Below are 20,358 nucleotides of genomic sequence, written 5' to 3'. Positions count from 1 at the left end.
CTCAGCTTGTGTTTCAAAGAAAAAGGCATATAGATTTACAATCTGGAATTTGCTCTTTGTCACAGTGGTTAAAACATATGACCTAATTTTTAAAAGGGAATCGGATAGGGATTTAAGAATACTTCATAAACTATAGAGAAATCATGCCTGAATGGGACTGATTACACTGCTCAAAAAAAGCATCACAGCTTGAATAGTCACCTGCACTACAAAAATGCAGTGATTTTATCAAAAATGATGATTAATGGTTAATTTCAAGCAAACATACATTATACATCTTAATCAAAATATTAATCTTTGGGCTTGCTTTAGTCCAATTTTCTAAAGATTTTCACATTCACTGCCAGCCTCTCTACATTCTTTAAGAGATCCTTAAAGACTAACACTCTAAAGCCTGCTCTTGATGAAAATGCTGCTGCTAATGACCATGAGGTGGATCCTTGCACATAGAAGTACATATAATTTAAACGTCAGTAGCTTCCATCTTGTGAATATGTGCATATTAGCTGGGGAAAAAAAGTTTCAATGCAGCTGTGATATCCCGTAATACAAAAGTGCCAATGAATACAAATTAACAATCAGTTTTGGAGTACAAAAAGGCAATCAAGACAACTTCATTCACTGTTAAGATTCATCAAGAGAATATAGTTGCTGAGAAAAGAACATATTAAATGTCTACAAAGAAAATTTTAAAAAATTAACATGATTGATGAGAAAAATGTCAAAAGTTACTGCAATAGCAAGCATATTCAGGACATGTGAAATAAATTAAGACCATAATACCATAAGAAATGGAAGCAGAATTAGGCACTCAGTCCATTGAGTTTGCTCTGCCATTACATCATGCTGATTTATAATCCTTCTCAATTCCTATTCTCCTGCTTCCTCCTTGTAACCTTTGACAACCTGACAAATCAAAAACATATCAACGTCTGCTTTAAATTTACTCAATGAATTAATTCCACAGCTATCCGAGGCAATTAATTTCACAGATTTCTTGACACATGCCGGTGTTAATAAACCTGATTCTGATCTCTGGCTGAAGAAATTCTTCCTCATCTCTGTTCTAAATGGATGTTTCTCTATCCTGAGGCTCTATTCCTGGACTTATCTGCTATAGGAAACATTCTCTCCACATCCACTCTACCAAAGCCTTTCATAGGTTTCAATGAGATCCTCCCACAAGTGCCAGAAAATGCTCCTCATATGGTAATCTTTTCATTCTTGGAATCATTCTTGTGAAACTCCTTTGGACTCTCTCCAATGCCAGCACATCTTTTCTTCAATAAGGGGCCCAAGAGTGCTCATAATACTCTAAGTGCGGTCTGACTATTGCCTCCGGATCACATCCTTGCACTTATAATCTAGTTCTCTCAAAATGAATGCAAACATTACATTTGCCTTACTAATCACTGACTCAACTTTCAAGTGAACCTGCACAAAGACTCCGAAGTCTCTTTGTATCTCTGATTTTTTGATTTTTTCCCGGTCAGAATGCTGGAAATACTCATGCAGATCAGGCAGAGGAACAGTGTTAACATTTGATTTCCAGTTATTTTGTCTTATTTGTGATAAAAATACTATACAGATAGTTCAAGCTGTCATGAATGGACAGAAGAGATGACATAAAAATTTAGTGACATGCTGAATGGTCAGGGAGAAACGATGAGATTCCTAGTGGCAACGTCAGACAATGAAGTTAAAAGGTAAAGACAAACCAGGCAGATTGTAGAGACACAGTATAAGTGAGACTAGTCACAAATCACAGATATCCAGCTGCGATTGGGGAGGAACAAGTGGATCAGTGGAATGAATGCAGGTGTCTGCTGAGTTCTGGATTAGTTTTTCCCTAGTGTTTCCTATTCAAATCTTATTTCTAAATGATGCTACAATGATGAAAGTGTTTTTTAATTCACTTGTATGTCATGTCCCACTGATGTTGCCTGAAGCATTGGTTAAAGACAACAGGAAAAGGCAAATCATTGAGGGAACCACAGAATGCAGATGCTGGAAATTAGAACAACAAATAACCCACTGGAGGAACTCAGTGGGTCCAGCAGCATCTGTGAGAAGAAAGGAACTGTTGATGTTTGGGCTGAAACACCGCAGTTAATTTACAGAATGAAAAACAAAGCTTACTTTTCTGTTCTGCTGCCAAACATGTGCTTAAGAAAGCTAAGCTGTGCCAGTAATATCAAACACGGAGTTTGCCCTTGAATAATATTACTAAAATCATTAACATGTAATTGACTTAACCTAGAGCCAAGGAAACTTGGAGTTCAAACTAGAGTTGCAGGGGGATGGGAAACAGAGTGCCAGAGCAGTAAATGGAGAGGTTGTGGAGGCAGATGTTGGTAAGAACACAGACAAAGTCAGGAATCAAAAGGTTGAGTACGGTGCGACTAGTGTTCTGAGTTGTGTATACTTCAATGCAAGAAGTATCGTAGGAAAGGTGGATGAACTCAGGGCTTGGATCAAACCCTAGAATTATGACATTGTAGCCATTAGTGAGACTTGGTTGCAGGAGGGGTAGGACTGGCAGCTCAATATTCCAGGGTTCCATTGTTTTAGATGTGACAGAGTGGGAGGAATTAAAGGAGGCAGGGTGGCATTACTATTCAGAGAAAATGTTACAGCAGTGCTCCATCAGGACAGACTGGCAAACTTGATTAGTGATATGTTATGAGTGGAGCTGAGAAAAAAGAAAGGTATGACCACATTAATTGGGCTATATTAGAGACCTTCCAACAGTACTAGGGATTTAGTGGAACAAATTTGTAAAGACATCACAGACTTTTGCAAGAAACATAAAGTTGTCATAGCAGATAATTTAAACTTTCCATATATTGACTAGGAATCCCATACTATAAAAAGAGTAAATGGGATAGAGTTTGTCAAATGTGTTCAAGAAAGTTTCTTTCTTCAGTACGTGGAAGTCACAACAAGAGAGCATGCAAAACTGGATCTGCTATTAGAGAGTGAGACAGGGCAGGTGACGGAAGATTGTGCAGAGGAACACTTTGCATTCGGTGACCACAATGCCATCAGTTTCAAAGTAAATATGCACAAAAATAGGTCTGGTCCACAGGTTGAGATCCCAAATTGGAGAAGGGCCAATTTTGATGGTATCAGAAATGATCTGGCAAGTGCTGATTGGGACAAGCTGTTTTCTGGCAAAGATATACTTGGAAAGTGGGGGGCCTTTGAAAACAAAAGTTTGAGAATACAAAGCTTGTATGTGCCTGTCAGAATAAAAGGTAAAAGTAACAAGTATAAGGAACCATGGTTTTCAAGTGATATTGAGGGCCTGCTTAAGGGAAAAAATGAGGTGCACAACAGGTTTAGACAAGTAGGAACAAATTAAGTGCTTATATAGTAAAAGAAATGCAAAAGAACACTTAAGAAAGACATCGGAAAGGCTAAAGGCGGCATGTAGTTGCTCAAGCAGACAAGGTGAAGGAGAATCCTAAGGGATTTTACAGGTATGGTATGAGCAACAGGATTGCTAGGGACAAAATTGACCCTTTGGAAGACCAGAATGGTAATCCATGTGTGGAGCCAAAACCGATGGGGGAGATACAGACGAATTGGGTGACAGATAGAGTCTGTAGAAGTGAGGCAAAGTGGCATCAACATAATGGACTCTGAACAGATTACAGAGGAGGTGGCGTTTGTTACCCTGAGGAAAATCAGGGTGGATAAATCCCAAGGGTTTGACAAGGAGTTCACTCGGACCCTAGGGGAGGCAAGTGCAGAAATTGCTAGGGGCCTAGCCGAGATATCTAAAAACATTCTTACTGATGGGAGAGGTACCAGAGGATTGAAGGATAGCCAATGTTGTTCCACTGTTTAAAAAAGGCTTTAAACAGAAACAAGGAAATTATAGGCCTATGAGTCTGACATCAGTTGCGGGAAAGTTTTTGGAAGGTATTATAAGAAGCTGGATATGTACGTATTTGAATAGACATGGACTAATTAAGGATAGTCAGCATGGCTTCGTGTGTGGTAGGTCATGTCTAACAAACTTATACAGTTTTTCAAGGAAGTTATGAGGAAAGTTGATGAAAACAAGGCAGTGGATATTGTCTACATGGACTTTAGCAAGGCATTTGACAAGGCCCCGCATGGGAGTCACTTGGCAGTCAGGATGAGGTTGTAAATTGGATTACGCATTGGCTTTAGGGGAGAAGGCAGAGAGTGGTTTGCCTCTCTGATTGGAGGCCTGTGACTAGTGGTGTGCCGCAGGGATCAGTGCTGGGTGCATTGTTTGTTTGTCATCTATATCAATGATCTGGTTGATAATGTGGTTAACTTCATCAGCAAATTTGCAGATGACACCAAGATTGGGGGTGTACTGGAGAGTGAGAAAGCCTATAATGGCTTGCAGATGGATCTGCATCAGCTGGAAAAATGGGCTGGAAAATGGCAGATAAAATTAAGTGCAATCAAGTGTGATGTTTTGCTCTTTGGGAGGACCAGCCTGGGTAGGTCTTACACTGTGAACGGTAGGGCACTGAGGAGTGTTGTAGAACAAAGGGTTCTGGAAATACAGGTATATCATTCGTTGAAAGTGACATTACAGGTAGATAAGATTGTAAAGAAAGTTTTGGCACATTGGCCTTCATAAAACAATGTACTGAGTACAGAAACAAGAGAAAATCCACAGATGCTGGAAATTCAAGCTACACAAACAAAATACTGGAGGAACTCAGCAGGCCAGTCCTACTGAAGGGTTTCGGCCTGAGATGTCGACTGTATTTTTTTTCCCCCCATAGATGCTGCCTGGCCTGTTGAGTTCCTCCAGCATTTTGTTTGTATTGAGTACAGAAGGTGGGATGTTTTATTCAAGTTCTTTAAGATGTTGATGAGGCCTAATTTGGAGCATTGTGTGGGGTTTTGGTCACCTACAAGGTTGAAAGAGTGCAGAGAAAATTTACAAAGATATTGCTGGGTCTGGAGGAACTGAGTTATAAGGAAAGATTGAATAAATTAGGACTGCATTCTTTAGAACATAGAAGATTGAGAGGAGGTTTGATAGAGGTATACAAAATTATGAGAGGCATAGATAGGGTAAATGCAAGCAGGCTTTTTCCTTTGAAGTTGGGTGGGTTATAGATTAAGGATGTAAGGTGAAAAATTTGAGAAGGACATGAGGGTAAACTTCTTCATTCAGAGGGTCATAAGTATGGAATGAGCTGCCAGCACAATTGATCTATGTGAGCTCAATTTCAATGTTTAAGGGAATTTTGGATAGGTACAGGGATGGTAGGGATATGGAGGGCTAGGGTGCTGGTGCAAGTGAATGGGAGTAGGCAGTTTAAATAGTTTCAGCATGGGCTAGATGGGCCAAAGGGTTTGTTTCTCTATGTCTCTAAACCATAATAACAATATCCCTGGTCAGCAAATATTGATGTCTGGAATTTTAAAATGAAACAGCAATTAATTATTTGAGATAATTTTGTTCCTTGTATGCATCAATGATACTGAAATAGCTATTAAGAGAATATATCTGTTTTTGCAAATTATATCAAATTAGGAGATACAGTTAACATAAAAATCAAAGCAAAATGGATACTGGTATTGATATGGTAATAATCTAAAATGTGTAGAAGCAGGTCAAAACCAAAGTAGGTGAAACAGGCTAGAAAAAAAAATCAAAAGCAACTATACTTTGAGTTGATGTCGTTCTATTGCCATGAAAAAGCAGAGGGTTTCAGAAGTACAAGCTGGCCGTAATTCAAGAGAAAGGACTTGCATTTCAGAGCGGTGATAGGCCTCAACATAAAAATGAGGAAACATAGATTACTGTACTCCAAAATCTGCACCATCCTGATACTCAGAAAGGTAGACAAGATCATCGCAAGTTGGCAGGCCTTCTTATTGCTCTTAGGTATTACTAATTCTTGAATGCCAAAAGAAAAGCAATCCACCTCAGTCTATAAACACATATTGTGCGAGTGGCAGGGTCAGCAACTGTTCTTGTTACTGATTTTTTTCTGCAAATGACTGGGGGTGGGTGGGACGACTTCTGCGGTTTGCGAGTTTTGTTTCTTTTTTGTGCTGGGGTGGTGGGGGTGCGAGGGAGAGTTGATGTCCTTTCTTTCATCCATCGACACCCATGGTCTTTCTGTACTTAATAGCTAGCAGAGTTGTATATGCCTTTCTTTGACAATAAAATCAAGCTTTGAACCTTTACACAGTCACGTTGACAAATCTCTTAACACGCTACTTCTGACATAATACACTTACTTTTAGGATTAACACTAGAAAATGTCAAATACAGTAGACTAAGTTAATTGAATTTTAAACATTACCTTCGAAACTGCTCAAATAAATTCATTGGAATAAAGTTCAGTAAAGTATACTTTGTTGTTTGAATCCTATTGGTCATGTAATTTTTGATGACCTTTTCATATTCTTCAGTGAATATACCAAGGCAAGGAATTACAATTCGATGCTTGTGACCAGTTTTCTGCGATTGAGATGTTTTAAACCATCCAGAGAATGACGATGAAGTGTACGTATTATTCCTCCTATCTGTAGAGAGCAGCCTCTGCCATCTGTAACGAGCCCACTGGATAGGGTTTGCCATCTTTATAAATCGTAACAGGCTGGTAAATCCAGACAGCCTGGACCAACCAGTACTCAACTGCGAAAAAAAAACCACAAAGAAAAAAATCAAATCAAATGGTTCTTGCTGAGTTAAATATTGAAACTTTGAATGAATCTTACATAACTTATAAATACATGTTTCAATTCTGCTATTAAATTCTAGCTAAAATAACAACTTAAGCTCATTTGATTCTGAAAAAAACACAAAATGACTGAGACTGAGAGAAAAACAGAAATGTCCAGCAGAAGTTCCAGACTGAAGAGGAAGTGTAAATTGCAGATCAATTGAATAAAATGAAGAAGGACTATTATACAAAAATTTTTTCTTTAAAAGTTTCACAAGTACAGATTCTCCACAAAGCTCCCACACAGCAGAAGATGAAATATTTTATTTACTGATAATCAAACATTTTGTATTAAACAGATTTTTAAAAGCCACACACACAAAATGCTGGAGGAACTCTCAGTAGATCAGTCAGCATCTATGGAAATGAATAGATAGTTGACATTTCAGGAGGGAACCTTCTTCAGGACTGAGAAGGACAGGGGAAGGTGCCTTAAGAAAAAAGGTGGGGGAAGGGAAAGAGTTTAGCTGGAATGTGATAAGTGAAGGCAGGTGGGAGGGAAAGGTCAAGAGCTGGAAAAGAAGGAATTCAGTGGGAGAGCAGAGTGGAGCCATGAGGCACAAGATGGCAGCAAAGACAAGCTCCCAGGAAGGATACGTGGCTGTGGTAGTGGGTCTGGGTGAGTACATGGTCGAAGTGTCGGAGGGCAGCAGAGATCACAGGGGGGAGCAGTGAGAGAGGGTTTCACTGAATCCAAAGAAAAGATCTAAACTTCTTCAGGGTAGGCAACCCTTAAAGAGACAAACATCCAATGAAAAAGAAAAGGAATATTTTTTTCTAAGAACATAAAAACATCACTTCTATCTGTACTGATGCAATCACCTTGTATCATTGTTTTAGAAGGAATTAATGGTGCTAATCTTGATGGTCAGAACAAAAGTGCCAACACTGCCTTTGTTTATAAATATTCTCAATATACTGTAAATTTAACCTGTTAACCAAAAAATATTTGTTTTGGGTAACCTTGGCTTTACAAAAGGCCAGGAATACCTGGCAACACAAGGAAATTATGGGTTAAGTGAAAATTCATAAACTTATCTTAACTAAAAACTCTACTGGTCTCCAGAGCTCAAGCATCTTGATTATAGACCATTAACTCTTATAAATACATCAACACCTGTTTTTTAAAAAAAAAATGAAATATCACTATATTTAGATATAAATCCTAAACTAATTTAATGCAAAGTGCTCTGCTTGGTGCTATGCAGAGCAATTATTTATCCAATCCATAGGTAGGTACCCATCCCCAAACTTGAAGCAGACATCTACCTGGCTGTGTTCTACTGTGATAGGAACTTAACCTCTTACCCTCTACTGGCACTCCTGCAGCAATGTATTGCCCACAGTTTGGTGCAGAGAGGTGTGTGTGTGTGTGTGTGAACTTCTCTGTCCGGCAGGTCAAAGCAAGTTGTGCAACCACTCATCCCTGCAATAAGGTGCTCAGGTCTGTACCACCATGGGCATTGCGAGAATATGTGATTGTTGTGTACTACCAGTAGCTACTCCACATTGACAGTCAGTCCAGATCAGTGTGCAGTCCTGAGCAGCCCACCCAGTATGCAAGAGTTGCTGCAGATGCTGGAAATCTACAGCAATAGCTAGAACATGCTGGAGCTCAGCCTATCAGGTGGCATCGATGGATGGGAAAAAACAGTCGACATTTCAGGCAGTGACCTTTCATCAGTCCCAATGAAGGGTCTCGGCCTAAAAGGTTGACTGGTTATTCCCATTCATAGATGCTGCCTGACCTGCTGAGCTCCTCCAGCAGATTCTGTGGATAACTTCAATTGCTTTCTACGATCGACTTTCATTTGCCAGTCAGACACTATGGCAAACTACCTTGCTGGTGATCTGGGCTGAGATTGTGATTGGTCTCCAACTTTGGCAAAGGCTAAGGGTTTTCTAGGTTGGTGGAGATGTTCGATGTTTTTAATGGCCAAGGGGATATTTTCAGCCACAGCCTTCAGCACCTGGTTGTGGCACCAGCGGTAATGGCCTTCTTCCAAGGCTTTTGGGCAGCTGCAGAGAATATGTTCAGGGTCCCTTTGCCAGAGCAGAGAGGATATGATGGCACCTGTCCTTTGTTCCAAGTAAAACAGGTTTGCTGGACTAAGCAGGACATTCTACAAAGCCCTTGTGGTCTCTGACTGGTCAATTAAGAAAAGTTTAAATTTGTGAGGCCTTGTACAACGTGAGCCAGAGAAAACAGGGCAATGTTTGGAATTAACAATGTTAACCTAATGAATACAGAAGAGTAGAACACAGGGGTAGGCACGTCGGCCTCTGACTTCAGAACATGATGTTAAAGTAATCCCTTCTGCCTGCTCATGATCTGTAGCCCTCCAGTCCCTGCATGTGTTTACCTAAAAGTCTCTTAAATGCCACTATAATTTCTTCTTCCACCACTACCCCTGGCAGTGTATTCCAGGCATCTGACAATCTCTGTGTTAAAAAACAATCATCCTCTACTTTAAACTTTTATCTCTCTCGCCTTAAACTTATGCCTTTAATATCTGGAATTTCTGCATTTGGGAAAACTCTGACTGTGTACCCTATCTTTGCTTTTCATAATTTTATAAACTTCTTCCAGCTCTCCCCTTAACATCTGAACATCCAGAGAAAGTAACCCAAGTTTGTCCAGCCTCCCCTAAAAGCAATTGCACTCTCATCCACACAGCACCCTGGTAAATCTCTTATGCATCCTCTCCAAAGCCTCCATATCCCTCCTGAAACAGGGCAACCAGATCTGTACATAATACTCTGGGTGTGGCCCAACTATAGTTTTATACGTCAGCAGTGTGGCTTCCTGAGTCTTGTACTCAATGTCCGAACCGATAAAAGCAAGAATTCCCAACACCTTCTTTAGCATCCTATCTATTTGCCACATTCAGAGTGCTATGAATAGGATCTTGTGTACATCAATGCTTTTAAGGGTCTTGCCATTTACTGCATGCATTTAACCACACAACATGCAACACCTCACATTTCCATGAACTAAAATTCATGTCATTTCTCTGCCCATGTCATAATGGGTAGTGACCTTGCTGTATAAAGGCTGTTCAATACTTATTGTACCGCTAAAAGTGGAATGGAAGCTCTTACAATGCAAGTATAGAAGACAGTAGAAATAGTTTGAAGACTGGTGCTTGTTTATTATTATTAATATTTCTATTAACTATGAACTCGCTGACCTTCAACATTCATGCAAGTTTTTTGGAAGCAATAAGGAATGTGACAACTACAATAACACTCTAGTAGTGACCAAATAGAGATATAATATTTCCAAAAGTACACGATGAATTGGCACAATGCAGCTTCTAACCCGTGATTCTGTGACCCACTATTTTCTGGAGTCCTTGAAAGTCAGAAGTATTAACCAATTTTAAGAAGCTGGGTGAATACTAATAAGTTTCTGTTATAATGTCATTGACTCTACAGACTCTATAGAATATAGAGTCAACTGCATTATAACAAAAAAATTGTTATGTCCAATGTTCATGAACAATGATCATGTTTGAAATAATTAAACTATTTATTAAGTGCTTGGTGCCCCCTGCTGATAATGTGGGAATTTGTGATTCATTTATCTACATTGAAAAAGGCAATACAAAAGAAAATATACAGCATTTTATAACAGAAGTAGGCCACACAGTTAATACCAGTGCTTATGGTAAAAGTAAGTTTTCTCTCACCAAAATGCCTCAGTCCATCAACATAAAATTCCATGAAAATTAAAATTAGATGCTGTAAAACTGAAATTAAAACAGAATATGATAAAACCAGTCAGGCAGTATCTCTGGAAAGAGATCTAGGAAAACCTTTTTCAGAACTAAGTAAGCTTACTTCTCAAAAACAGGGATAGTGATGAAGATTATGCAAGACCAAATAGGTTGATGTAGCAGGTAGAGTAGCAGTTAAAGTTTAGAATTAGATTATGTTTTAGTGTGTGATATGTTGCTAGAAAAAGGAACCCCACTACCTGCCTCACCTCCTCTGCTACTGAAAACTGATTTCTCTTCCCCACTTCTGACAAAGGGTCTGTGTTGAAACATTAGCTGCTCAAATGTTGCTTGACCCAAGTGCTTCCACTAGTTTGTTTTTATTTAACATATTGTTCTATTTCTGTCACCACTGCTCAAAGGCTCCCCTCAAATGCATTGATGGTCTTCACCTCACTGTGGCAATGGAGCAGCAAGTTGAATGTTCTCAACATTCTCTGGGTAACGAGGATTCCCCAAAATTTCCTGCTGAATTTAGTACACATCTTGCATCTATTATGAATTACATTTTTTTAAAATTAGTTTTTAATACATTTTCTACATCGCTACAGATAAAAAAAAACCAGATCAAAATGAAGAACATTGATACAGTGCAAAAATAAACATACAATAATAATATGGTACAAAAAAGATAATTGAGAAAGCACCCAAATTGAAGGCAAGTAAACTTAGTATCCTCCCCAAGCCCCGCAACAAAAAAAACTCCAGACCAACCACAACACAATATAGAGAATATAAATCAGGACAATCAAACCGCCAAAACTGTAAATACACTTAGCAACAGAAGATATTAATGCCTACTACCATAAAAAAAGGAGCTGAAAGCAAGGGACCGAAAAAAAACCTTAGTTAAGAGGAAGGTTATGAAAGTACTCAATAAAAGGTCCCCAGACCTTATGGAACTTTAAATCCGAATTAAGAACTGAATAATGAATTTTTTCAAGTTCTAAGCAGGCCATAATATTGTTAATCCATTGAACATGCGTGGGCGGGGCAACATCTCTCCATCTAAGGAGGATTAAACGTCTAGCCAGGAGAGAAGCAAAAGATAATATTCGACACTTAGTCGAACTCAGACGTAAATCTGTCTCACTCCAGAAACCGAACAAAGCAATTAAAGGGTTAGGTTCTAGGTGGTGATTCAGAATATACGATAACGTTAAGAAGACATCTTTCCAAAATTTCTCCAAGCTAGGACAAAACCAGTACATATGAATGAGAGAGGCCTCGCCCCTTTTGCATTTATCACAAAGCAGACTAATGTTAGGGTAAAATCAAGATAATTTAGATTTAGACATATGGGCTCTATGAACAATCTTAAACTGTAAAAGGCAATAGCGAGCACAAAGAGAGGTTGAATTAACCAATTTGAGAATCTAGTCCCAATTCTCATCAGATAAGGAGGTATTTAAATCATGCTCCCATGCCATTTTAATTTTATCCACAGGGGCAAGTCGTAAGGCTGCTAATATATCACGAATAAATGATATTAAACCTTTACCTAGTGGATTAATAGAAAGAAATAAGTCCATAACGTTTTTCTCAGGCATTTCAGGGAAGTTAGGAATTAAAGGATTAATAAAGTGTCTAATTTGGAGATATCTAAAAAAATGAGCATTGGGCAGATTGAACTTAGCAGAGAGCTATTGAAAAGAAGCGAAGCAATTATCAATAAAAAGATCTTCAAAATGTCTAATGCCCTTCCTATACCAATCATGGAATGCTGAGTCATACGTAGTAGGTAAAAAAAAGGTGATTATGTAAGATAGGGCTAGAAAAGGCAAAACCATGGAAACCACAGAATTTCCTAAACTGAGCCCATATACGCAAAGTGTGTCTAACAAGAGGATTAACTATTAATCTGGACAAACTACTAGGGAGGACAGAGCCAAGAAGTGCAGAGATAGATAATTCTTCAGTGGAACTCAACTCCATTGCCACCCAATTAGGGCACTCGGGTTGGCCATGGAAAAAAGACCAAAAGGTAGCACAATGTATATTGGCTGCCCAATAATATAAACAAAAGTTAGGTAAAGCCATGCCACCCTCTTTTTAGATTTTTGGAGATAAACTTTATTAATTCTAGAGCGCTTATTCTTCCACAGATATGACAAAATAATAGAGTCTAAGGAATCAAAAAAAGATTTAGGAATAAAAATTGGGATTGATTGAAATAAATATAAAAGTTTAGGGAGAACATACATTTTAACAACATTAGTACGACCTACCAAAGACATAGATAGAGGTGACCATTGTAACAGACTCTGTTTTATAGTATATGAAAGATTGGCAAAGAGACCTGGCTAAACTGATCAAGAAGTGAAAACATTGGAGGTAAGGATGTAGACAGATTTGAAAGGAAAAGTAATAAGTCATCAGCATAAAGAGAAACTTTATGCTTAACACCCCCTCTCCAAATCCCGGTCAATTCGGGACAATTTCGAAATGCTATCGCCAAAGTATCTATAGCCAAATCAAAGAGAAAGGGACTTAAAGGGCATCCCTGATGGGTGCCACGTTTGAGGTTAAATAACTGGGATTTCTGAAAATTAGTCAAAACAGAGGCAGTAGGACACAGATACAGCAATTTGATCCAAGAGGTAAAACTTTGACCGAGGTCAAATTTTTCTAAAACTGCAAAAAGGTAGTTCCACTCTATACGATTGAATGCTTTCTCCGCATCGAGGGAAATAACACATTCAGGAATCCCAGTTGGAGGTGAATATAAAATGTTAAATAAACGCCGTACGTTAAAAAAAGGAAGACGGTTTTTAATAAAACCAGTTTGATCCTCAGAAATAGAGGGAATAACAGTTTCTAATCTATAAGCCAAAACTTTGGCCAAGATTTTAACATCAACATTAAGCAAAGAAATCTGCCTATATGAGGAACACTCTGTTGGGTCTTTACCCTTTTTTAATAAAAGAATAATAGATGCCTCATTAAAAGAGGGTGGCAATTTACCGTAATTAAACGTATCAGATAATACTGAGAATAACTGAGGAGAAAGAAGTGAAGAGAATGATTTATAGAATTCTACGGGGAACCCATCAGGTCCAGGAGATTTCCCTGAAGACAATGCAGAAATTGCAATAGATATTTCTTCTGATGATATAGACACATTAAGTTTAGCTTTAAAATCAGATGAAAGCGAAGAAATATTCAGATTATTTAAAAAACTGGTCAACAGAGATATTCTCATTTAGAGATTCAGAGGAATAAAGTCGAGAATAATTTTTTTTAAATGCGTCATTGATTTCTAAGTGATCCGATTAAAAGTCTCCATTCTCCTTCTGGATCTTTGTAATATGTTGTTTGGCTTTGGAACGCCTCAGCTGATTGGCTAGAAATTTACCAGATTTGTCACCATGAATATAAAAGTGACTCTTACTTTCAAGAAGTTGGCGTTCGACAGGTTGGGTGGACAGAAGATTAAATTTAGTTTGAAGTTCTACACGCTTCTTGTATAGTTCAGGGTTCCTAGTTTGAGCATGCAGTTGATCCAATTCTTTAATCTGATTAATGAGGTCTAATCGATCTGCACAGAACTTTCTATTATGATTTGCTGTATAGGAGATTATTTGACCCCTCAAATATGCTTTCATGGCATCCCAGACAATCTGGGATGACACTTCAGGTGATGTATTGGTGTTAAAATAAAAGGTTATCTGATCCTTAATAAATTTTAGAAAATCATCATCCGATAATAAAGTCGAATCAAAACGCCAGTGTTTATTCCTCTGAGGGAAACTAGGAAAATTTAAAGACAGAGTAATTGGGGCATGGTCAGAAATAGGTATACTCTGATAATCACAAGAATAGACAAATGGAATGAGTTGATTATCAAGTAAGAAGTAGTCAATTCTAGTAAAGGTATGGTGAACATGTGAAAAAAAAATAACCTCTCTCAGTAGGATGAAGGAAACACCATATATCAGAGATACCATAATTAGAGAGAAAAGAGTGAATAGCTAAGGCAGATTTAGTAGGTTGTCTAGTAACAGAGGACGATCGATCCAAGTTAGGATCTAACCAACAAATGAAATCGCCACCCAGTATAAGAGAGTATGAGTTTAAATCTGGTAGTGAGGAGAAAAAACGTTCAAAAAATTAACATCATCAAAATTGGGAGCATACAGGTTTGCTAGTACAACTTTAGTATTATATAGTTTACCAGAAACAATAATAAAACGCCATTTTTATCAGATATCTTATTATGGAGTTCAAAAGGAATATTTGAGTTAATAAGGATGGAGACCCCCCCCCCCCTCCCCAGCTTTGGCGGCAAAGGATGAATGAAAATGCTGATCCGCCCACTTTGACAAAAGCCGGGAGTTATCAAAACAATGAATATGAGTTTCTTGAAGGAAAGCAATGTCAGCTTTGCGTTGCTTAATATGTGAGAAGACCTTCCTTCTTTTAACAGGGTGATTCAATCCCTTTACATTCCAGCTCACAAACTTAAGTGTATTAACCATTATCAATTGTTAGTCCCCTGTAAAAAAATTACCTACAAACACTATGTTCTCATGATGAATAATGACCAGTTAAAGGACAGGAGCAGAAAGGAAAGGCTCAGTTAATATCAGAGAATGCATACAGAAAATATACAGAATGTATATTTTAAACAGCAATACTAATGTAAATAAATGTGGTAATACGCAAAATTTTAATGTAAACAAAAACAAATTCTGAAAATTAAACATTCAGTTTCAAAAAAGATGGACTATTAACTGCAGTGATCAACCTGCTTGCCCCTTTCAAGTGCTACTATGGATTAATTGTAACAAACTCAACATGATTTCCATCTTCCAGTCTGCTTCTAACCTTTATTGAATTACGATGTAACATAAAGAATAGTTGAAGGATGAAGGTTCTGGAAGAACTTAGAGGGATATCTGCACATTAGTATTGAATGTAGGATTCCTTAGAAAGGGCTTTGAAAGACATGGCAGAGCTGAAATGTACCATTAAAAAAAAATTAAAATATGCTTGTGGGAGAGATACCAAGAGCGTCGATGCTATAGCTACAGTGGGGAAGAACTACAGAAGATAATACAAACATTACAGAACTCCCCCTCCCTGCCCTGATAAAAATATCAGTTTACAAAAGCCATTAGAAGATTGGAAGGTCCTGCAGTGAAGAGTCCACTAAGATCCATCACATTTGAAATACTTCAAGAGAATGCCACAAGATCCAAGCTTATGTTTCATTTAATGTCTGAAGGTACCATTGATTTTCACAAATTCCTGACAAAGCCTTGGGAAGGGAATCAAATACCATTGCGGCAGCTAGATATTTCATTTCAGAAGCTGGTACATTCTGATTGCACTGAATCCTCCCAAGGTGATGGAACAGAAAAAGGGAAAATCCAACAAAATGTAAAAAGTAATCCAGAGGAGACCGGGTCAATTGATTGCCACAGCTGGGTGTACACAGGGTGCTGATGATGCAGCCATGGTTTTAAGCTTACCAAGATTCATGACAAGTGAATGAAACAACAGTATAAAATAATAAAGTACAAATAAAATTATGAAATGATTTTGCAATAAAAATTAGGTTATGTTGAAGGCTGGGACAATTATTTAATAAATTCAAAAAGTGCACATTGTAAACTATTCAAAACAAGGAACATCTTAGAACGGCATTTAATTACTTCATAGTATGTACATAATGAATTAATTTATGGCTTACAACTGTCTTAATGTATACAATTTTTATCCAGCTCTTGAACTACATCAAAATGAGTGAAGAAAATGGATTGTTCTATTTAGAGCAATTGCTGCAAACCAGCAATTCATAAAGTATTAATAGAAATATTGATGGAGGAGAATTCAAAAATTCATATCTTTTTCTATTGCAAATCCATTGAGAGATGATTTTGTGGAAGAAAGAAGAGGATCAAGGATGTTTAGTTCCATATCAGATACAAAGAGCTGGCACCAGTGGTTGCATAAAGTTAACAAAATAGAACTGTGAAAGAGCTTCTGTGGAGGCAAAATGTGTAGGTCAATGGTTTGGGCAGAAACCCTGCATCGAGACTGAGAGAGAATAGGAAAAATTGCCAATACATAGCCATAGGTAGGGGAGTGGGATAGAGGCTAGTTCGCAATAGCTGTAGTCAGATAGTGAAGGGGTTGAAGGAACTGGATGACAGGAGGGGAAGGGGAGCTATTAAAAAAGGGGGAGGGAAACCAGGAGCACAAGTGTATATGGGTGGAGAGCACAGGGGGCATGACAATAGACAATAGGTGCAGAAGTAGACCATTCGGCCCCTCGAGTCGATGAGTAACCTGAAACTGGAAAATATCTATACCATTGTGTTTCAAGTTAACACAGTGGAACATAGATGTTGCTCTTCCATTTTGCATTTTGTTGCTCCATAAATAGAGTAGGCAGAAGACAGACAAGTCAATGTGGGAATGAGAAGTAGAGTTAAAATGACATTGGCATGTGGATGGGGTCTCTTTTATCTTTGTTAAACAAAGCTCTTTTGACTTCCTCAGGAGCATTGGCTGTAGCCTTAGAAATCATAGCACAGATTAATTAGCTCTTTTGGCTCACCTAATCAATACCGATCATCATGCCTATCTATTCCCATCACATTAGTCTGCATTAAGCCCATGTCGCTCCATGCCCTTCCTATCCAAGTGCCTGTCCAAACACCTTTTAAACATTGTAGTTATATCTACCTCCATCACCTCCCCTTGGCAACTAATTCTAGATATTCGCCACTTACCTCACAGATATCAGTGGACACCCCGCCCCAGAAAAAGAGATTCTGGCTACTTATCCTATCCATACCCCTCATATTCTATAGATATCCAGATCATCCGATGAAGTTCTGCCAAAGAGTGATCAGAAGATAAAGTCTAAGGTCAAAGAATGTCATGACCTATAAAATACACATCAGTAACTTCAAGATGATTGGCAAGGGTACTGAAAGGGCTTGCAAGTCTTTTAACATTCAAAATAAAGACACTGATGATGTCCAAACTTTGAACTGGATAGATGGTAGAGAGAAGAAAGCCTCAAGTAAACTATCATCTGCAAAATCTGATGTTAAGGTAAATTAAGTGAGAATCCTCTGTCCAGGATTTTTTCTAAATACAGATGATAAAATATCTCTTTTAGGAATAAAGGCATTAAATACCTTATTATCTGTAGAAACGGATACTCAGATCGAAAGGACGATTGAGACAAAAGAAGGAAAAATGTCTCAGAGATAATAGGGCTGGTGATAATGGTATATTCTAATCAATAGTAAGTGAATTATTTGACCATTCATGTGTCCCTCTTGTCACAGAGGTACATTCATTGACCCACTGTTTGCCTGTTATATAGACTGAAAGCAGCTGCTTGTGGAATATTGATAACATAGTATTTTCTCAGTTTCTGCATTGGTTTATGTTTCTCACAATCCATTTAACACTCTGGTGAATTGTAAAGGAGGGTAAACAGACAAGGTAAGATAAAATGTCACAATAGCTAACTCTGCACCTATACCCCACTAATGCGAGAATGAAACTACTGCATCACTCGAGCTGCTTAATGAAGATCCACTTATTGACTTATGACTCACAGTTATTGCAATACCAGTGTGGCAGCTCCACAAACTCTTCCATTCAATTTGTGGTGATAAATTCACATAAAGTATAAACACCTCATTGAAATGATGTCATAAACTGAATTAAGAGGCAAAGCAGATAAAAATGCTACATATATCAATGGAACCATTTTGAAATTGAATGACACGATATAACCTACGTATTCCAGTAGATGGCGCAATAAAACAAGAAAATCGTTTCTCATACGTTCAATCTTAGCATCAAATAACCACAATTTCCAAAAATCAATCAAATCAGTACATTCAAATGTAAAATGTCAAAAGAATTGCAGGCTTGATTTTTAATCTGAGAGGATCACAAGGTATATAAATGTTGTCTATTTATGTCGTCTATTTATCACCAAGAGCTATCTAAGTAGAAAGCAGCAATTATACAAAGCTGTAAACCTGTATCCAATTTTTAAAAAAGAACTCTCTGGATATATAGATTTCTGTACGGAAATGACTTAGCTACAGTTAATTAATATAAAAATCCTCTCTGAAAATGTGCCTTTTTAAAAAAAAGATACTTGCGTTTTAAAAACTGTTGTTAAAACCCTAATTTTAAGAATCAGATGCCTGATAAGCTAGTCCAACACATTAAATATTCTTTCCAATAGAAGTTACTTATAAATTGCTATTTTCAGCGTGACCCTTTTTGTATTGCCTTTAGCAATCCAGTTGAATGCTAAAATCACCACTCCATAATTCAGAATGACACTTGACTGCAGTATTAAGGGAGAAGAGATCCCCTTTACATCAATTGTACATCAGTAGTTAAGTAGTGCGGTAGAATGAGAATCAGTGCTAATGAATTGTATGCCTGCAAAAGCTTTGTACCCTCTTATATTGAAGAGAATGCTTACAACAGATTTCACAACGGCCAGTAGCTAAACGCAGATCAGTGAGCAGCCAGCAGATGTGCCAACATCTCAAAGATCACAGTCTGCCATCCATTTTTTGAAACTGAAATGCTCTCACATATGAAATCACCTCCTGGGCATGTGAGTGATGTTTTTGTACTAATCTGTAACATCTGACAATATTTTTGACAAAGCTATTTTCTCTACTGTTAAACTGAGTGAAAATACTACACACTCTGAACAGCCTAAATGCCCACAAAATCAAACCTTTGAGACAATTGAGACAAACCAAAATATGTTAAAGTACCTGTATCTGATGTCAATTCAAATATCAATATAATTCACTGCCAATTTAATCATATTCAAATTTTGAAAATGCTTTTTAGAACATAAAATATATGGTCTTGAAACTTAAAGCAAGGAAATTCTCTGATGAAAGCATCTGCCTTAACCTTGGTACATAAATGGACGGGCAGAGTGCGAAACATCTCTGAACACCAGTGAGTTCATTCCAATTCACAGCTGCAGCTGTACATCTTCCACCATCTGCTTCATTAACTAACGGCAACAAAGGAAATTCCTTCTCCCTCGGAGAACTGTCAACCTATGACCTCCTAAGTGTGCAATCACAAATTACATCCTAAAATTGTAACTTCACTAGATGAATAATTCTGCAAATTATTATGTCTGGTGGGGAAAGAGGTGTGAAAAGGGACAAGCAAAAGGGAAGCTAAATATTTTACTGGTTAGTAACATTCTTTTACCTCGAAGGATTTGGTTAAAATCCTTCAAGAACAGATGAGACAAAGCTTCTTTTTGCAATCTGCAGGAAATCTGACAGGCTTCAACTTATTAACCCTTTAGCCAGACTTCATTGGCAAATCGACAAATATATAGTGAGATCCAGATTATGGACACAAGAGACATCTCAAATTATTCCACATTTATTCCAAAGTTCACTATGACCTGATAGTAAAATATGACAACAGAGTACAAACATTTTACACATACTTCCAATTAGGATCCTGATCCAGTTCCCAGGAAAGAAGTTCAAAATATGAGTCATAAATATCTCCTTTGCGTAATGGTATCTGCACGACATAGCTGCATATATATGTGTTTCACTGACTACATCAAACTGAACTTGGTTAGTGGAGTTCAATATACTACCAGCTTCTGCATTTACAACGTACATCTCTGCACCCCAAACTGTTAAATTTGCTAACCACTGAACAAAACAAATATGGGGGTGGGGGAAAATACCCTGCATTTACACAACACTTTTTAAGTCACTTCAGGGCATCCTGAATTGTTTTACAAGCCCACAAACAATTTATAATAACAATAACTTTAATAATAGCAACACACACAA

General features: G+C 37.8%; 1 protein-coding gene across 1 annotated transcript in view; it reads right to left on the bottom strand.

The window, feature by feature from the left end:
* The window catches only part of LOC132404473 (phospholipid-transporting ATPase VD-like), a 134,519-nt gene that overhangs the window by 52,064 nt on the left and 62,097 nt on the right, over positions 1–20,358 (bottom strand). Inside the window, exon 3 of the mRNA XM_059988632.1 lies at positions 6,315–6,649. Within this exon, the coding sequence (XP_059844615.1) occupies positions 6,315–6,592 (278 nt within the window). The 5' untranslated portion in view covers positions 6,593–6,649. The remainder of the gene's footprint in view (positions 1–6,314; positions 6,650–20,358) is intronic.

Source organism: Hypanus sabinus, chromosome 14 (assembly GCF_030144855.1).
Source record: "Hypanus sabinus isolate sHypSab1 chromosome 14, sHypSab1.hap1, whole genome shotgun sequence".
NCBI lineage: Eukaryota > Metazoa > Chordata > Chondrichthyes > Myliobatiformes > Dasyatidae > Hypanus > Hypanus sabinus.
This window is presented reverse-complemented; position numbering and strand designations above follow the sequence as displayed.